Genomic DNA, 18,937 nt, shown 5'->3' with positions numbered 1-18,937 from the left:
TAAGCATCTTTAAAACGAGATATGATATTGTTTAAAAGTTTGAGGTTAGTGTGATTTTTAAAGAAATGGTATTAAGAAATCGTGCATTAAATTGAGCAAATGTTACAGTAAAGACGTTTAGATTAAGTACACATGAAATCAAAACTAACCAACTAAGCTGTGTCCAGGGTCGGATTAACCAATGGGCATTATGGCCCCTGTGCACTTGGGGCCTCTGCGAGCGTGGAAAAATGCCACTTTTGGAGTGCCTATTTAGGCTAAGAGCAAATAGTGCACCTCCTTGGAATAAGCTAGTTAAGCGATTCCCGCCCATCACCGTTTGATTGACAGAGAAAACATAACTGAAGAGCGCAATAGACAGCAGCGCGAGTGGCGTAGTTCGTTAAGCGCATGGCAACTTGTTTTGACGCGATCGATCATGAACCCGGTCTGATGAACACGTTTTTCTTTTTCCCCCACTACATATTAGATTTTGCCTATTCTTCATCATGAGGAAGACAAGTAGGAATCATTAATAAGCGTGTGTATTATGGAGGGCTCAGATTCATAGAACTGGATTGGAGAGGTGTTATATCCAAACCATATGCATCATAAGTTTGTAGAAGTTATGCATTAAAAATACCCTTAAATAAAATTTTTAGTTGTGCTTCAGTGAACTTAAACAAGTAAATTAAAATCCATTAATTTGCACTAGTTGTATTAGTATATATTTTTTATGTGTGCTTTAAATGCTTTAAAATAAGTTAAATCTTTGTAGACCAAATATATGTATTGTATATAATTTATAAAAAAAAGTAATAAAAAATATTATTATTATTATTATTATTATTTTTAATTCAACTATAGGGGTGCAGCTTATTAGGGGGCCTACAAGACATTGTGCCCAGAGGCCTTTGAATTCATAATCCGGGCCTGGCTGTGTCTCATTTCATAGGCTGTCACACCTGCTGCAGTGCCCTCTGGTGGTTTTCAAGGGCACCAGTTTTTGTTTTGGTTTTTGTGTTTTGTATCCTAGTCATGTGATCACTCCTTGTTTCCAGCTGTCCCTCATTGTCTAATTAGTTCTCTCTTTATAAGCCCTGTTATGTTGTGTTTAGTTTGCCTTTGGATTTTTCAATGTTCTGTTTAGGTTTGTCGTGCTTTATTCGTGATCTGGTTCATCGTGTTTGGTTGGTTTGTTTGTTTGTTCACTTTGTTTAGTATCATTACTATGTTTTTGGATACCTGTTTAGTTTGTGTTTGATTCACTTTTGAGCTTAATTTTTGCACTTCATGTTTTCCTCGATTTTGGTACCTTGCCTGTCCCTTTGTCATTTTTTTGGGGATCTTTATTGTTTGACAATAAATGTGTTTTGCTGCATTTGGATCTTTCCCTTGTTTTTGTGATACCCATTCGTGACATAACCCAAAGGCAAAAATTAAGCTCAAAAGTGAATCAAACACAAACTAAACAGGTATCCAAAAACATAGTAATGATACTAAACAAAGTGAACAAACAAACAAACAAACCAAACACGATGAACCAGATCACGAATAAAGCACGACAAACCTAAACAGAACATTGAAAAATCCAAAGGCAAACTAAACACAACATAATAGGGCTTATAAAGAGAGAACTAATTAGACAATGAGGGACAGCTGGAAACAAGGAGTGATCACATGACTAGGATACAAAACACAAAAACCAAAACAAAAACTGGTGCCCTTGAAAACCACCAGAGGGCACTGCAGCAGGTGTGACATAGGTTGCATCCTCCGAAGGTAGGGTAAGGCCTTCGAAGTCCACACAAGGCGAACCGAGCACTTTGAAATGAGATGAGCTAGCCCACAGAGGACAGATCTCATCACCTTGCAACTGTAACAGCTGATGTTATAAAGCTGTGATAAAATTAGTAATGACTTTTTCTCCAAAGGGATTTTAAAACTTATTTTAAGCGATCTGAAGACAAAGCAAGGTTTACAAAAGCTGGAAATATATCTTCTTTGATCCATACATGTAAGCAGAAACACCAGCTTCAAATGTTATCACTCGATTGAATAGATGTTATCAGTGGTTATCAGCTGATAAATATGGGCCAGTAGGGGCCTTCTGCGTATACTGGCAGGCTCGGAAGGCTGTAATCTTCCATCCACATGGTTAATCAGCTGTACTAATAGAGAAGACTCCAGATCCAGATCTGTTTGTACATTACTGGACGGTTGGGTTTAGGGTAGGGGTAAACATTAATAAAATACAGTTGATGGGAAATTTAATAAATAATATAAATAATTATTATGGTTAATTAGCTATGATAAAAGTGAAGATCTGTTTTTACATTACTATGATGGTTGGGTTTAGGGTTTGAGTAGGGAGTAGAAGTTAATAAAATACAATTAATGGGAAATTGAATAAATAATATAAATGATTCTCGTTAACTTCTGGCTGCAGCCGTATGTAATCTATAGCTGATTAACCATGTGGATGGATGATAACAGCCTTCTGAGCCTACCAGTAGGCACAGAGGGCCCCTACTGGCTCATATCTATCAGCTGATAACCACTGATAATGGCTATTCAATCAAGTGATTACATTCAAATCGGCTGCACATAAAAATGTTAACTGTCTTTCCGTTATTAGCACAATGAATCTTGGGAAGTTAGAGGCTGCAAAGAATCCACCGGTTGTGTCCTTCATTACCTGGAAAACGAGAACGCATTTTGAAGATGCATTTGAAGGAGCCTTTGAATTTTTATTTTTAAATGACACAGCCTTTGACGCACTGCTATGATGCAGTGTCCTTCGAATGCATCCTTCGGAGAATGCAGCCTCTGAAATGAGACACAGCTATTACTAGTTTTGTGGTGAACAATTCATCTGTGCATGTCATTAAGAAATAAAATTGCTTGCCCTTGTAATCTAAAATTGAAATCTGATAATGCATTTCCTGTTTGTTTTCAGTTAAATTCTCAGATTACATCTGTCTGAGGTATTGAGCGAGGTTAACATACTTAACCACACCCCTCCAACTGTCAGTTTTGGCAACAAACAAAAATAATGTGGAGAAGGTGCTTGTTAGTTTGTAATAACTCTTCTAAAACCCAAAATGATAATAAGTTAATACTTTTATTAATACAATAATAAACAGTTAATAATATATATATAGTTCAGGTCAGTATCCTCAGCAGTAAATACATGGAAAACTTTTAAACAAATGTTATTGTAAGGAAAATAATTAAACCATTAAGGTAAATGGAAATAGAAGTTTTATTGAGATGGATTGTTGGTGATTATCTTAGTGTTGGCCAGATTGGGTAGCTATACATAATCAAAGAAAAAATAAGACCTGCTAAAAAAAGACTTAAGATCTAAAGCACAATATTTCAATACACTACCTGACAAAAGTCTTGCCGCCTATTCGAGTTAATTATTATTATTATTATTATAACTTAACTTCTATAGTTGGTCAATTGGTATCAGATGTGGCTTTAAAGGCCTCAAGGCCTCAAGATTAAACAGAGGCCTCAAAATTACACTTATTTTACTCAAATAAATTATGATCATGCCTTTATTTTAAATTATTAAATTAAGAAATTAAGGTCTGACTTTGCTGAGAGAAAAGTCTTGCCACTTAGCAGAAATAATGTACAGTATAGAATATAAAGTCATGGCGCAGTGGAAAAATAATTCATATTATGTATGACTCCCATGAGCTTGGAGGACTGCATCCATACATCTCTGCTGTGAATCAAATAACTTATTAATAAAGTCATCTGGCATGACAAGGAAAGCGTTCTTGCAGAACTCCCAGAGTTCAAGACTCTTTGGATTAATCTTTAATGCCTCCTCCTCCATCTTACCCCAGACATGCTCAATAATGTTCATGTCTGGTGATTGGGTTGGCCAATTCTGGAGCATCTTGTCCTGCTTTGCTTTCAGGAACTTTGATGTGGAGGCTGAAATATGAGGAGTGCTATCCTGCTGAAGAATTTGCCCTCTCCTGTGGTTTGTAATGTAATGGGCAGCACAAATGTCTTGATACCTCAGGATGTTGATGTTGCCATCCACTCTGCAGATCTCTTGCATGTCCCCATACTGAATGTAACCCCAAACCATGATTTTTCCTTTACCAAACTTGACTGATTTCTGTAAGAATCTTGGATTCATGCAGGTTCCAATAGGTCTTCTGCCATATTTGTGGTGATTGGGATGCAGTTCAACAGATGATTCATCAGAAAAATCTACCTTCTGCCACTTTTCCAAACGATCAACTAGAAGTCAAGTTATTATTTGTTGCACTTACAACTGGGATCGATGACAAAACTTTTGTTTAGTAGTGTAAATTTAAGACTTTTAAAGGCCTAAAATGTAGTTTTTGAGATTTGGAAGGACATTTGGTTAAAGCCACTTAATATAAAGTGGGACAAAATATTTTATCAGTAAATGTTGATGACTCTTTAAACATAAATCATTTACGCTTTTTTAAAAAAAGGATTCAAAATTCATTCTCTGAAAAGCCATCTTAAAAAGGCTTCCCTTCCCGATTGATCTTGTTTCTAAGGATGTTTAGGTATTTGTACCGGAAAACAAGACAAAAGCTTGATTAAGAAATTGATTTTTGTTTTGTTTTGACGGTGTAGCCACTCATACAGAAATCCATCTCAGAGATGAGCGGATTTCTCGGCTGTTGGCTTTCCGCTCACAAGGGAAAGGTCTCTCAGCAATGGAGATTTGCAGTGCTGTTTTGTTGTCAGAGCTTCTGCCGTTAAATCACCGCTGTCCAGCATGGCATGAACAAGAAAGCAGATACCAGAGAAGTCGACTCAATGGCAAGTTTTTATCCCTTTCGTCTTTGGCTATTTTACATCCAAGTCACAGCCTGATTCATTTAACCCCGAGCACATCTCTCCTATTATGCCTTAAGACTTCAAAGCTCCTTTTTTTCCCTCCCGAACAATAATAGCCTTACATCTCTCTGTCTTATTGTTGTCTTCCTGATGTAAGTATTCTGTTTACCAAACGCCGTTCTCTCACAATCTAAGAAGGGAAATGAAAGTGAGCGTGCGCAAGGATTATTTTACATTATGCCTTGGGAGGAGGACGGCAAATGGATCACGCTCTTTGTAAACAGAGAGGAAAAAAAGGCTGTTTTTTTTGTGGAGTGATTTACTGTGGGGTGTCAGATTTATATGAGAAGATGCTGGGGGTGTAGTGAGTAGAACAGAGGAAATAGATTGCAAGCGAGAGACAGGAAGAGTGTGGAAGAAAGACTGCAAATGGGAAAAAGAAAGTGTGTAAATATTCACTGTGATGGGTTGTGGCACCGCAGCCCTCTGCAAACGGGATTGAGATTATTGAGGCTGAGAGAGCGAGAGATGTTCCATTTGTTTGAGCGATTCCTCGTTTTCTCTTTCTCCGTCAGGGAAAAAAAAGCAAAGTGACCCTTGATGCACTGTAGGTTTTGCTACTGTGCCATCACATCTCATTTGACATCACTGTGGCGAGCTGTCTGTTTGTTTGGATGTGGTTGCTAAGGAACTGTCCCCAAGGACACGGCGCCGCAGGTTAGTCTTTTACAAAGGTGGCGTGGCTTCATAATGGCGGAGACAAATAAGCATGTGGCGAAAGACTCTGGTCCCCTCTTGCCTCTGTTTAACTTGCATGGCTCCTCATTAAGATCAACATCTGGTGTCTCATCAGCAGCGACACCCATTTATCATTCCAGTGCTTCATCGGGACCAAAAATCAGCTCGCAAATATTGAAGTATGCATACTGTGTGGTTCGTTTGCATTCTCCTGATCTCTCTCTCTCTATTCCTTGCCAAACACAACACATTCAGGGCTTAACATTGCAACACTTTTTTTTTTCTTGTATAACATATAAATCTCCTTAAAACTAGTTTATACCATCAGACAAGTTGGAAACTTAGACATATTTATCTGGAAATGTGTCTTAAAGGGGCTATTTGTAGAATTCAGAAATGCTTCTCATGGTGAACACCGGTGAATTGCAGCTAGAAATGTATCGTCCACACTTAGGGCTCTATTTAAATGATCTAGGCACAAAGTCTAAAGTACGATCCCAATCCACTTTTGCTATTTTAGAAATGGAAAAATATGGTGCTTATTATGCTAATGAGTAATGGGTGTGTTTTCAGCATAACGTGCATTAAACCAATCAGAGTGTCATCTCCCATTCCCTTTAGGAGTCAGTTGTCGCCCCATGGCGCATTTGTATTTAAATGGTATACTTTGTAAGAGGTAAAACTGAGAGCTTCACTGTGAGAAAAAATAGTTAAACAGACCATCTGCAGAGCGAGGATAAAGAACCTGCCTAATCCAATCTGCCTTTACTTTCTCTTTACCTTACTTTTACTCTTTACTCCTTTACTTTCGTGGATAAGGAAACAGTAACTCCACTGAAGACATCCGTTTGCCCAAATATTTAATTTTGTTTTTTTAAGCACAAATATGTGTTTCAAAACTATTTTAAAATTCAGTTCTAATTTTCAGCAAACGAATAAATAAACAATAATAACGAAGAGTGGTCAAAAAAGGTGTTATATCTAAACACACGTCCTGTTCTTATGCCCCATATGGGGATGTTTTCATCTCCAAAACCCAACAGGTGGACAAATCTAAACTTGTTTTTATTAAAACAAATTCAAATATGCATAATATTATTCAAATGTAAATTGTCATGAATAAACTGAATAAAGTCCCCCAAGGTGAGGCATAGAGGCAGTGATTTTTATATTTATGTAGTAAATAATAATTTTTGTAACATTTAATTTTTTATTTATTATTTATTTTTTTTAAAGATATGTGTGTATCGCTGTACATCCTGTGTGTATTAAGCAATGTGTAAGCATTTGGACCCGCATAGATGCACAACTAACCAGCAAACCTTTAGACCTGCTTTCAGTTAGTCAATGGCGCAGTCTGTTTCAGTTCCTCAAAATTGCAACACGCCAACAATACACCCTCACACACCTCTGTTTTAGACAGGAACACCCATGAGTCCACAAAGTGGCGCATAATACAAAATGGATTTGCTATTTAAACAATGCGGCGCAAAACGTGAAAATTACAGTTGCGTTGGTCTGAAAATAGCAACAAATCACGCCAAACACAACTTGGGCCCCATAGTGCTGGCTGTATGATAGGGTCCTTAATGTATTAAGGGCCCTAACATAAACCCAGTGCCAAGCACGTTATACGTAATTTATCTATTTTTTTACTATTTTCAGACCAGTGCCGCTATCATTTTCACATTTTATACACATTTTAACTAATACTCCCCATAATCACTGCAATATTTAATATTTGCAAATTTTAAAAAATGCACATATTCATCTCACTATATTGCACTGATTCTTTGAATTAATTTTGAATTGTACATACCCACCGTACATATACATTTGTAATTATGTTTATATCTATCTGCATACCTCTAATTAATAATAGCAACCTACATATATTCATCTATTGTCAATCTCTGTTCATAGCTAATACAACCTGTATAATGTTGATAGTACATCAATCTGTAAAGATCACCATAGGTTTTCTATAATTGCACTTTATAACTTATACCTATATCCTGCACTTGCTGCTATTGCACTCATGGTTAGACCTAAACTGCATTTCGTTGCCTTGTACATGTGTAATCACAATTAGGTTGAACCTAATCTTATCTCATTTTGTGCAACTGCATTTAGAAACAGTTTTGAAACAAATCTTTGCGCTTAACAAATGAAATTAATTTGTAGGCTAATAGATATCTTCAAAGGAGTGCGTAAAGCACCGTTTCCTTATCCACGAAAGTAAAGGATTAAGTTAAAGAGTAAAAGGAAAGTAAAGAGGCCGAATGGAGGAGGCTCATTCTTTATCCTTTATCCTTGATCGTTTATTTAACTGTTTTCTCACTAATGAAGCTTTCAGTTTTGCCACTTACAAAGTTTACCATGTCAATAGCAAATGTGCGACACAACTTAGTCTTAAAGGCTCTAATATTCTAGATGTGAAAGTCACACTGATTTTTAAGATCACACTTAACATGATGCAATAAAGCGAGACGAATCTCAGACTCTTTTCACTTCAAACTTAAAACGATTGATGAAGCACAGACCACAATGCAAAAACAATCGACACTATATAAAAAAAAGCCTCTCTATGTGGTTTGTTCCTGCTATAAATGGCTATAAAGAGATCATTATTTTGATTCATAAGCATCATCAAAATGTAAAATTCACACCATTTTATTGGACTTTCAGAAGTAAAGTTGGAAATACTGTTAGCAATACATTCAGACCAGCGTTGATGTCTGCTGTTGCCAATAAAAGTAGCTAATCCTGCTAGATGTAGCTAAGTCAGTGTTGATTATATCATTTACTCAATTTTAGAAAATAAAAGATGAATTATTAAGTACTGTTATTCTCAATAAATGCCCCAAAAGAAGAAAGTCGGGAAAGAAAAATTTATATCCCAAAACAAGTAATCTTTCTCTCTGGTTTTAAGGATATTTCGATATTTCTACAAGAAAACAAGACAAGAATTAAGCCTACAGACTGGGAGATCATTTATTACACACATTTTACCAAAAAATATACACAACGTTCAGACATGGTAGCAAATCCTGTAGCAGTATTGAATAGAAAGTCTCCTGTATGCACAACATATATTGACATATATAGCCAGTGTTCATTAATATGATCTTTATATCTCATATCATAATCATCCCCCTGTCTAATCCTTCAAAAGTGAGATCTTGGGGTCTTTTTTAAAGTAACAAGGGAATAATCTGTGGATTTTACAGAAATGCTAAAGGGCTGTCTGTGCTATATTTAGCCATTTGCCTCATTAACAAATACACTCATTATTTTTTTGTTTGTATGTAGCAGACTTTTGTGTCACGACCCCCTGATACGTCACCGTCTAAGCAGACTTGTTTGTAACACTGAACTACACAGCAGGGCATTTACTGATTTAACCTCTAAACCTGTGGCATCATTACACACCACCACATGTTGAGTTGTTTTCAGGCCAAATCACCACAAATACAAACATTCTGCTTTTTATTTCTTTGCAAGATGCGCTTTGTTATTTTCACATTTCTGTTTTTGTTGTATGTGCAGTGCAGTTATTATTAAATTAATAACACTCATTTCTCTGTGTCATTTTTTTAACCTGTACAAAATGTAAAATGAGAGTGTTTTAAAAAAACGAATGAGTTACTGGCTGCTTTCTACTCATTGTGTACAAAGAAATAAATTTTTATTTGTTATACAACTGGGTCTGCTTTGTCTTTCTTTTTAGATTATGGAATTTACAGAGTTCCCATGGGTCATTTATGGAATATTGTGAAAATCTGAGGTGACGTAGTGACGCAGTAGGTAGTGCTGTCACCTCACAGCAAGAAGGTCGCTGGTTCGAATGAATGTGAAAATCTGAAATATTTATTCCAGACAATGAAAGTCAAGGATTTTTTTCAGAAGTCATGACATTATTGATTTATGTTTGATGTTTTAAACTCCTTCATTCATTTTTCTTTGGCTTAGTCCCTTATTGATCAGGGGTTGCACCAGTGGAATGAATCGCCAAATATTCCCGCATAAGTTTTATGCAGAGGATGCCCTTCCAGAAGCAACCCAGTATTGGGAAAGTTGTTTTTAATTGTACTTTCTATTTATCAAAATGTTTTTTGTTGCGATGTTTCACATTTGGCCTTTTGTTAGTCTTTTTTTAGCGTCATTTTATTTCTTTGTTTACGGCAATCCAGACTGTTCCTGTTAAAATAATACATTGTTTTGTGCCTGCACTGCAAAAATGCTTTTCCTTCTTAGGTTTTTTGTCTTGTTTCTAGTCTAAATATCTAAAAATTCTTAAATCAAGAAGCATTTTTTCCTTAAAACAAGCAAAATACTCTGCCAATGAGGTAAGCAAAATAACATTTATAGATATATAATTGACACAATTATTTTGCTTACCTCATTAGCATTTTGCTTGTTTTAAGGAAAAACTGACTTAATTTTGCCATATTTTTCTTAAAACAAGACAATATGTTTTGCTTGTCTAGATCAGTGTTTGCTACAGTAACCCTGTTCCTGAAGGCACATTAATGCTGCGGTCACACTAGAGCTTGAGCATGCGAAATTCTGTCATACGGCACTGGGAAAAGGGGTGAAACTAAAGAAGATGATTAGACATTTAAAAAAATCGAGCGATTGCTCTTAATTTTTAATTTCTGTTCAGAGAGGTCATGTTCTGATTTTTAATTGGTCTCACACAGTCATGTGATGCAATTTCACAGATCAGAGTACACCAAGCTTGAACTTTGCAAAGCAGCGAACTGTGAAACTTGTTGCACAAGCTTGCATTTCCGGTCTGCCGCATTCGCATGGGGCAGAAAAGTGCAGTATGACCGCAGCTTTACAGTACACATTTTCAACCTCTCCCTTATCAAACTCCCTGAATCAACTCATCAGAACACAAGAAAAGACTCCAAAACCTGAAGGTAATGGGTCAGATAAGGGAGTCATCCAAAATATAAACTGTTGGTGTGCTTCCAGGAACAGAGTTGGGAAACTGGTCTAGATAATGCTTCTTGATTTAGGTATTTTTAGATATTCAGACTAGAAACAAGACAAGAAAAATAAGAATAGCCTTTTTGTATTTCATTACTGACCTTATTTTGTAATTTGGAAATATGCTCTTTTCTTCAAAAGGTTAGACTTCTGGTTTATTGGCCATTATGGGTAAATTACTAAGAGTAACAAATGTCAATAAACACATAAACTGCTTGTGATTCAACCAGTGAGTTTACTGTATTAAAATTAAATTAATCTAACAGAAAAAACATCAATCAGGGTTGCGTTTCCCAAAACCATTGTTAGCCAACTGAGGTCGCAAGTTTGTCATACAAAAATAGTTTGTTGATTTGACGTTTTCCAAATCTGTCGTTCCAACGAACATTCGCAAACTGCGTTCCAAACCTGTGCCCTTGCACGTCTGGAGCTGTAGTTAGAAACGTAGTTTCTGGCTGTGTTCTGTTCCCAGTTATCCCCCCTGTGCCATATTCATTAAGAACATTTAAACATAAGAACATTTAAACTTGGAATTATTCAAATAAAGCATTAAAGTCATCACTCAGCTATAATTTGCTTTCAAAGTATTTTTACAGTTCAGTTTTAGCGATCTTCATGTTTACAATTGCGCTCCCTTCACAGTGCACTTTGAAAACATTCATGTCATTTTGAACAGCTGTGGCTCATGATGAAAGATATAGGTTATGTCTCCAAAGCTTGTGAAAACAAAAAACATAGCATACGTTAATACTTTTAATTTATAGTAGGTTATTTATTTAGTATCTGTATTGTACATGACATGGGCGTGCTAGTTAGAACATTTCAGCAGTGATTTGCATGTTTCAAATTGTAAAACTAGACTTTAAAAAAATCCTACTTAATAATAATAATAATAATAATCATCATCATCATCATCATCATCATCATCATCATCATCATCAACATCTTCATCAGTAATATCATTAATATTATTATTAAAGTAGTTTTTTTCATTTCCTAATAAATAATAAATATTCAATTTCATTTCTTAATAAATAACCTCATTATTTATTTATACGATTTTTATATGATACTAGAATACGTGTTAACTTTAGTAAGTGATTTTATGTTGTAGAATAAAATATGTAATGTTCTCAATAATATTCGTAAAGGACACATATATAGGCCCTATGTGCCATTTACATATTTCAATTAATATGGAAAGCAAGTGCATGTTTTTACCAAAACTAATATTGGATTTTTTTCATGTGTGTAAAACAATATAATTTGCACAAAGTATTTAGGGAGTTCTTCTCTAAAGAAATTTTTACTCCACCCACTTTAGAGCATGATTATGGGCATTTTATGTTATAGCTACCGTGGATGGATCTGCAACAGAGAAACTAGTGGTTTTAGGAAACACTCTTCACTATATAATTCTTTCCCCAAGCAATGTATCGTACTATGATGGTTCAGTTGCGAGTTACGTCATTGTTTGGGAAACGCACCCCAGCAAAACAAGTTGTTTTATATGCCTAAAAATAAATGGAATTAAGTGAGACTGGAACCTTTACATTACAATGCCCACCCCGCTCCTACCTGAAAAATGGTGGATAGGTCATAAATATTCAGCTTTTCAGAGAAAACTCAGAGAATTTGTCTTGGACTGGGAACCCTGGATCTAATATTGATCTCTATCCATCCATTTCCTTTGTCTGTTTGCTTTTAAGACTTTTGTTGTACTTCTCAGGCTTCGCTGTTTTCTCAGCTCCATTCTTCTCCATCTTAAATTCAGCAGCTGTGTTGCTCTCTTCGGTTTCATCATCATCACCACCAGCCGTGTCCATAAGTCTTTCTTCAGTTGTTGCTTCTTTGTCCGGCTTTGCAAGAGATTCTTGTTTTTCATCTGCAGTCTCCTCTTGGCCGTCATTTTCCTTCTTTGTAATGTCAGCGGTCAGCAGAGTTTCTGTGCCCTCACTATCGGTCTCTGATCTCTGTGTATCTCCCAACACCAAATCCCCGTCTTTATCTACAGCCGTATTATCAGCCTTTTCCTTTTCTTCTTTCAGGGTCGGAGAGCTCTCTTCCTTTCTGTTCTGGCAGTTCCCCTCTTCATCCTGTCCTTTATCTTTATTACCTGCTTTGTCCTCTGATTCACACGATCTTCCCATCTGTCCTTCCTCGTTTCTTCCAGACGTCTTATTCTCATCCGCCCATGTGACTCCTTTCTTCATCTTCTTCCCCCTTTTGCCCTGCGACTTCTTTTCCCACTTCTCCCGAGAGCTGCTCCAGTAGTTTTTGTTTTCGGTTACGCTTTTCGCTCTGACTTTGTCCGCCAGTTTCACGATCTCCTGCTTGGCGATAGGTGCGAATTTGGGATCAAGTTGCATGACCCTATTAAAATCCTTGCGGGCCTCGTTTTCGTTGCATAATGCCGAGTGAGCCCGGGCCCTCTGGTACACAGCTTTCAGATTGTCTGTGGCGGGGATGAAAGTGAGAGAGTGAAGACCGGTCTTGCCACATCGCATTGGCTTCATGATAAATAATTCATGCGAAAGTAAACAACGGTTTTCGCTCTTTGCATTTGGGGATATCAAGGGATAATTCAATATGGTGAGTGATGCAACTGGCTTAGCTTCATGAATCCACTGAGAAAGTGAAGTATCTCAAGATGTGGCAGCTAGAAGGGAGAGTGTACATATGCTAACTGACATGAGCCTCTTTTTTTTACTATAACCAAGTAATTGGTTGGCTTGCGCTGGGCGGTGAAGCAACAGTCTGTCTTACACGTGGACTGTGTTGTCTAAGGGTATGTTTACACAACAACCAAGCACTAAAAATGGAGAAGTTTGCTTTTTTGAAAAGATTTGTGTACAAATGATGACTGTACATCGACAAAATGATTCCTGTCCACACTGAATCAAGAAAACGACTTATAAAATGTTACTTGCATACCTATATACAGCGGGGGAAATAAATGTTAATGTTTTTTCCTGGAGATAATATTTCTAAAGGAGCTGTTGACATGGAATTGAACTAGATTTTGGTAAAAACCCAAACAATACAAACAAAAAAAGAAGGTACTGAACCACTGAAATGTATTTAATTCTTTAAATAAAAGGCTTTTTTAATGATGGCAGCGAATATTCATTTACAACGATGAAGGGCAGGGGGTTGCTGAACAACGTCTGAGAGATTTCAGCTGCTGTCTGGGCTTTCACTGCCCTTCTACAGCTCCCTTTCTTCATGTGTTCAATATTTTTCCCTGTGTCATTTCTTTTAATTACACAACTTCACTTGTAAACTGATTAGATTTGTTTTGTTTTCATATATGGATTACTTTGGTTGCCATCAACATCTGGTGAAAATTTCAAGTCAACAGCACCTTTAGATAAACGTTATCTGAGGAAAATGGTGACCTGTTCAATACTTATTTTCCCCACTGTATTTACAATGCAATCTCAAGGCAGTTCAAAACCTTTTGATTCAGTGGCTAATTTGTATGAATTTGTTCAATCTCACTGCTACATTTTAGTATGATTTTCTCATCCCCCAATGATAGCCGTGTTCAGGGTGCGAATAATATTTTGACGATTGAGGAGAGGTCAACTTTTTCAGTAATGTTTGTGCAATGCATGCTTCAGTGAATCAAATTTGTGTATTTGTTTAAATAACATCTAATTCATTGTAATCCATGCTACTGAACCAAACCCAGTCTAAGCTGGGATTGAACTGGCGATTCTTGCATTCGAGTCAGTTGCTCAAAAAAGGAGGCTAAAGATCATTGCCTGTAGCGTCTATTGCTAGAGCACCTTTAGGGGTCAGAGGAGTGAGGACTACTTGCATAGCACTTCGCTGGATGGCCTCTGTTAAACTCAACATCCTAAATCTCACTTACATTCCTGATGAGCCCCCCCACATGTAACCCACTGGTGCTACTGCACCCAACTTAGTCTGACCTGGGATCGAACCGGCGAGTCTTTGCATTTGAGTCGGTTGCTCTTACAAGGAGGCTAAAGACCATGGCCTATAGCATCTGTCGCTAGAGCACCTTTAGAGGTCAGAGGTTTACCTGCATAGCACTTCACTACAGGCCTCTGTTACATTATTAATAAAACATATTTAAGTTTTCAGAGTTTCAAGGGATAACTAGTGTATTCTAACCTAAACCTCTGATTAGCCATTTTAGATGTTACTGTAGGTCAAGTTATATTAATAATTTATGAATTTTACTTTACTTTTGGGTTATATGTTTATATAAACACGTATTTTATGAGAAAAAAGTCTTGTTGTTAACACAATGTCTATTGGTGCTTTAGATCTGACAGTTTTTGGCACGAATATGCTTTCACAATGGTATGAACCATTATAGGAGACGTCAAATGTATCTGTTTATTAAGTCGTGATATATTAAATACTGTTTCCGGGTCATTTGAATTGAGAATATATTAGTTTATGACCACTTTTTAGTCATCTCACACATTAAAGTGAATTTTAAATAAAATTACGGTGTACACTACAGTCTCTGAACTTTCTGTATCACAGACACCAATATTTTTACACTATATATATATATATACACATACAGTTAAAGTCAGTATTAATATCGTCCCTGAATTATTAGCCCCCCTGTTTATTTTTTTTCCCAATTTCTGTTTAACGGAGAGATTTTTCCAACACATTTCTAAACATAATAGTTTTAATAACTCATCTATAATAACTGATTTATTTTATCTTTGCCATGATGACAGTAAATATTATTTGACTAGATATTTTTCAAGACACTTCTATACAGCTTAAAGTGACATTTTAATGCTTAACTAGGTTAATTAGGTTAGCTATGCAGGTTAGGGTAATTAGGCAAGTTATTGTATATAATGATGGTTTGTTCTGTTGACTATGGAAAAAATATACCTTAAAGGGGCTAATAAATTTTGACCTTAAAATGTTTTTTTTAAACTGCTTTCATTCTAGCTGAAATAAAACCAATGAGACTTTCTCCAGAAGAAAAAATATTATCAGACATACTGTAAAAATGTCCTTGCTCAGTTAAACATCATTTGGGAAATATGTAAAAAAGAAAAACAAATCAAAGGAGGGCTAATAATTCTTGTAATTGTGATATTTAAAAGTATTACATTGCTTTGTAAACGTTTATTATTAACATTTGTTGAGCCTCCACGTACGATTTGATAGAGCGCTTGAACCCAGTAGCCGCTTTGCGCGACGTAATAAGCGGATATTTATATGATAACCTTTTAAAATTATTAATATTTAAGAGACAGAGACAGCTATTGTTTGCTATTAAAGTGCTGAATCCCCCTTACATCTTGTTTTGACGTCCTTGATGGGGAATAAAGCATTCACTAGAGGAGCCAAACCCTCTTGAAATTCGCACCCTGGTTGTGTTCACGGCTAGAGTTTGGGGACACGTCTCCTAAAAATTTTAGCATTAATTAAATTATATGAATTCGTATAAATTAGCCACTTTTCTGACAATACATAAAATAGTTTCCTCATGAGATCTGGCAGATACTTATCATTTAAAATGTTGTGTAAGCACACACTTGTTTATAAGAGTTTAGCTGTAACCCTAACTTAACACACCTGAACTTGTTCATCAAGGTTTTGGGGAGACTTTCAGCCAGGTGTGTTGAAGCTAAACCGTATAGTATAGGACTCAACACTCCTGGTCGATATCCATTTCTGCAGTGAATGAGTGTGTAAGCTCACCTTTATGTTTCTTCAGCAGTTTAGAGTTGAGCTCCACCACTTCTTCATATTCCCCAAGCTCCAGCTTACACTGACTGAGGTTTAGACAGAGTGGCAGACGGACTTTCTCCAGAGATTCCCAGTCTTCTCCTTTATGTTCCACCTCAAAAACACACAGAGAGATAGATATGGCTTAGTGAGCACTGGGTTCCTGATTCCCCGTGGGGGATTTTTTTTTAGCTCCATTGTCGTTTCTGCTAAGCAGTTTTTGGATCCCCGATGAACATGTCCTCTGGGATTTGAGTAGGTATATTTTTCATTTCATGCGTTCTGATGAAAATGCAACTGTTGCCAGAGTATTGTGTTGTTCCTATGTATGTTTGAATGTATAACCCATGTCTCTATGGTTTTATCCCTTGTCTGATCTAGGTCACTCAATTAAAAGTGAATGATTGATGAAAAGTGGTCACACACTTTTAAACAAGCCATGCATTTTAGGGTCAGAAGCTCTGAATTAATACTTATGATCAGAGGTTGTTTTTAACCCTACGTGGTGCTTGCATTAAAAACCACCACTTTGGCATAAGACTGATCTAAAATGAGGTAAGGGAATATTATAAACCTTATCAGCTTGGTTCATGAATATTTATAAGGAAGTTTTACATTTACCCATTAGTTCTCAGATGAGTGGGCATTAGCTATTTTAGATTTCTGCAACCACTAAACTTTCAGTTAACTATCAAAGCAAGAGACATCTGCAAGGTATTAAATTTTATGTGGTCAGCTGGTTTCAACGTAAACATATTACTAGTTTCTCCCACCAAAAAAAAAAAAAAAAGTGGTAGAAGTGTTTTAGTATCTTCTTTTAGGGCTGGGCGATTTGGCCCAAAATCTAAATCTTGATTAATTGAACATTTTAACTTTACGATTAATGAACAATTAATTAATTAATTAATTTATTTATTTATTTTTTACTCTCACAGTTCACTGATAAGTTCCGTATAGTAAATATGCTGATTGCTCACATATTTCTGAATAAAGGGTGCTTTACTTGATTTTAAAATAATTGAAGGATCTATGAATATTTATTGAACATAACATTTCTTTTACTGAAATTAAAACACACATTGCCTAAAACTAACAGTCACTATTTTCTTAGACAAAAAGTGAAAACAAATAACTTTTGGAAACAAAATAAATGATTTTCAATGTTTTCAAAAGTAGAAAATAAGTAGGATCTCTTCTAAATTAAATAACTCTTGTAAATCCTGTAAATAATATTTTAATAGTGCATTTCTTGCATTTTCTGTAAACAAATATTTTGATGTAAATAATAATTTGAATGTTTTGGAAAATATACCGTCTTAAGGCATATCTGGCGCAGCTTTCAATCATCGTCAATGTAGTGCAAACGTGCTACATGTATTTACATTTTTTGAGAGGTGTGCGAGTATTCGACCGCACAAAGCATGTGCCAAAAGCATATGTATACATCAGCCTTAACAGAGCGGGGTCATGTGACTCCACACGCGGTAGGGAAAGTAAATAAAAAATTGACCTGGAAAAATTTCATCGCTTATAGGTTATGAATGTCAATGTCAATTACTTTTCGATTAATCTTCTTTTGAATATGCGACCTTGGATAACAAAACCAGTCACAAGTGACAATTTTTGATAAATGAGATGGATGCATCATCTGAAAGTTATAATAAATAAAGAACCTTATCATATTTGTTTGGTTTGCTGGGATTGGACATAATTTGTCAAGCTACAACCATTCTAAAATCTAGAATTTGAGGGTTTAGAAAATTTAAGTATTGAAAAAAATTACTTTAAATTTGTGCAGAATAAGTTGAATGCATATTACTAATCAAAACATAAGGTTTTATATATTTATTTACTTTCTTTATTGTCCACAAGTGGAAGCTTATCTTTCTACATTACACTTTTCACAGAAAAAACAGGCAACACAAATACATTCAATGCCATCACATAATTAAAATCCTATATACTTAAAACCCAGTATTTAAATTGCAATGGCAGTTGGCACAAAGAACATTTGATGAACATTGTTCTTCACTTTAGGCTACCTAAATTGTCTTTGTAATGGCAAGAGCTGACATTTTATATTTGAAGGATGGTGTAGGAGCCATACATTGTATAGTGGCGTTTGGCCACAAGGTGTCAGTATGATAATATATAACTGTGGCTTTACTGCATTGAGGAGAGAGCGTTGGTAGGAAGCACAAAGTTTTTGACTTTTTCGTAGCGATGTTCCATTGCCGCTATTGTTGGTAGAGTAAGCAGCTTTTTCGTAACTAAAGGTAACAAGAATAGTGTAAAACAGATGAAGAAATATTGCTGGAGGAATTCTATTGATTGGGAAAAAAAGACGTTGTTATTTGCATCTAGGCGAGGCAGTGGCGCAGCAGGTAGTGCTGTCACCTCACAGCAAGAAGGTCGCTGGGTCGCTGGTTCAAGCCTCGGCTCAGTTGGCATTTCTGTGTGGAGTTTTCATGTTCTCCCTGCAAGTTTTCATGTTCGCACCCTGGGTCCGGGTGCTCCGGTTTCCCTTACAGTCCAAAGACATGCAGTACAGGTGAATTGGGTAAGCTAAATTGTCCGTAGTGTATGAGTGTGTGTGTGTGAATGTGTGTGTGGATGTTTCCCAGAGATGGGTTGCAGC

General features: G+C 36.2%; 2 protein-coding genes across 7 annotated transcripts in view; one reads left to right on the top strand and one right to left on the bottom strand.

The window, feature by feature from the left end:
* drp2 (dystrophin related protein 2) overlaps positions 1–519 on the top strand; it is a 337,990-nt gene extending 337,471 nt beyond the window's left edge. For all 6 annotated transcript variants that reach the window (XR_015506813.1, XR_015506815.1, XR_015506814.1 and 3 more), the window contains one exon: positions 1–519. This exon is cut by the window's left edge and continues 651 nt beyond it. The gene's annotated coding sequence lies outside the window, so the exon portion shown is untranslated.
* An 11,537-nt stretch (positions 520–12,056) lies between these two features.
* LOC100534741 (uncharacterized) overlaps positions 12,057–18,937 on the bottom strand; it is a 26,342-nt gene continuing 19,461 nt past the window's right edge. The window contains exons 7-8 of the mRNA XM_087282035.1: positions 16,273–16,414; positions 12,057–13,015 (exon numbers count right to left, since the gene is read on the bottom strand). Coding sequence (XP_087138161.1) covers positions 12,234–13,015; positions 16,273–16,414 — 924 coding nt within the window. The 3' untranslated portion in view covers positions 12,057–12,233. The remainder of the gene's footprint in view (positions 13,016–16,272; positions 16,415–18,937) is intronic.

Source organism: Danio rerio, chromosome 14, assembly GCF_052040795.2.
Source record: "Danio rerio strain M-AB ecotype USA chromosome 14, GRCz13ab, whole genome shotgun sequence".
In the NCBI taxonomy this organism is placed as follows: domain Eukaryota; kingdom Metazoa; phylum Chordata; class Actinopteri; order Cypriniformes; family Danionidae; genus Danio; species Danio rerio.
The sequence above is the reverse complement of the archived record's forward strand: the minus strand, read 5'-3'. Positions and strand labels throughout refer to the sequence as shown.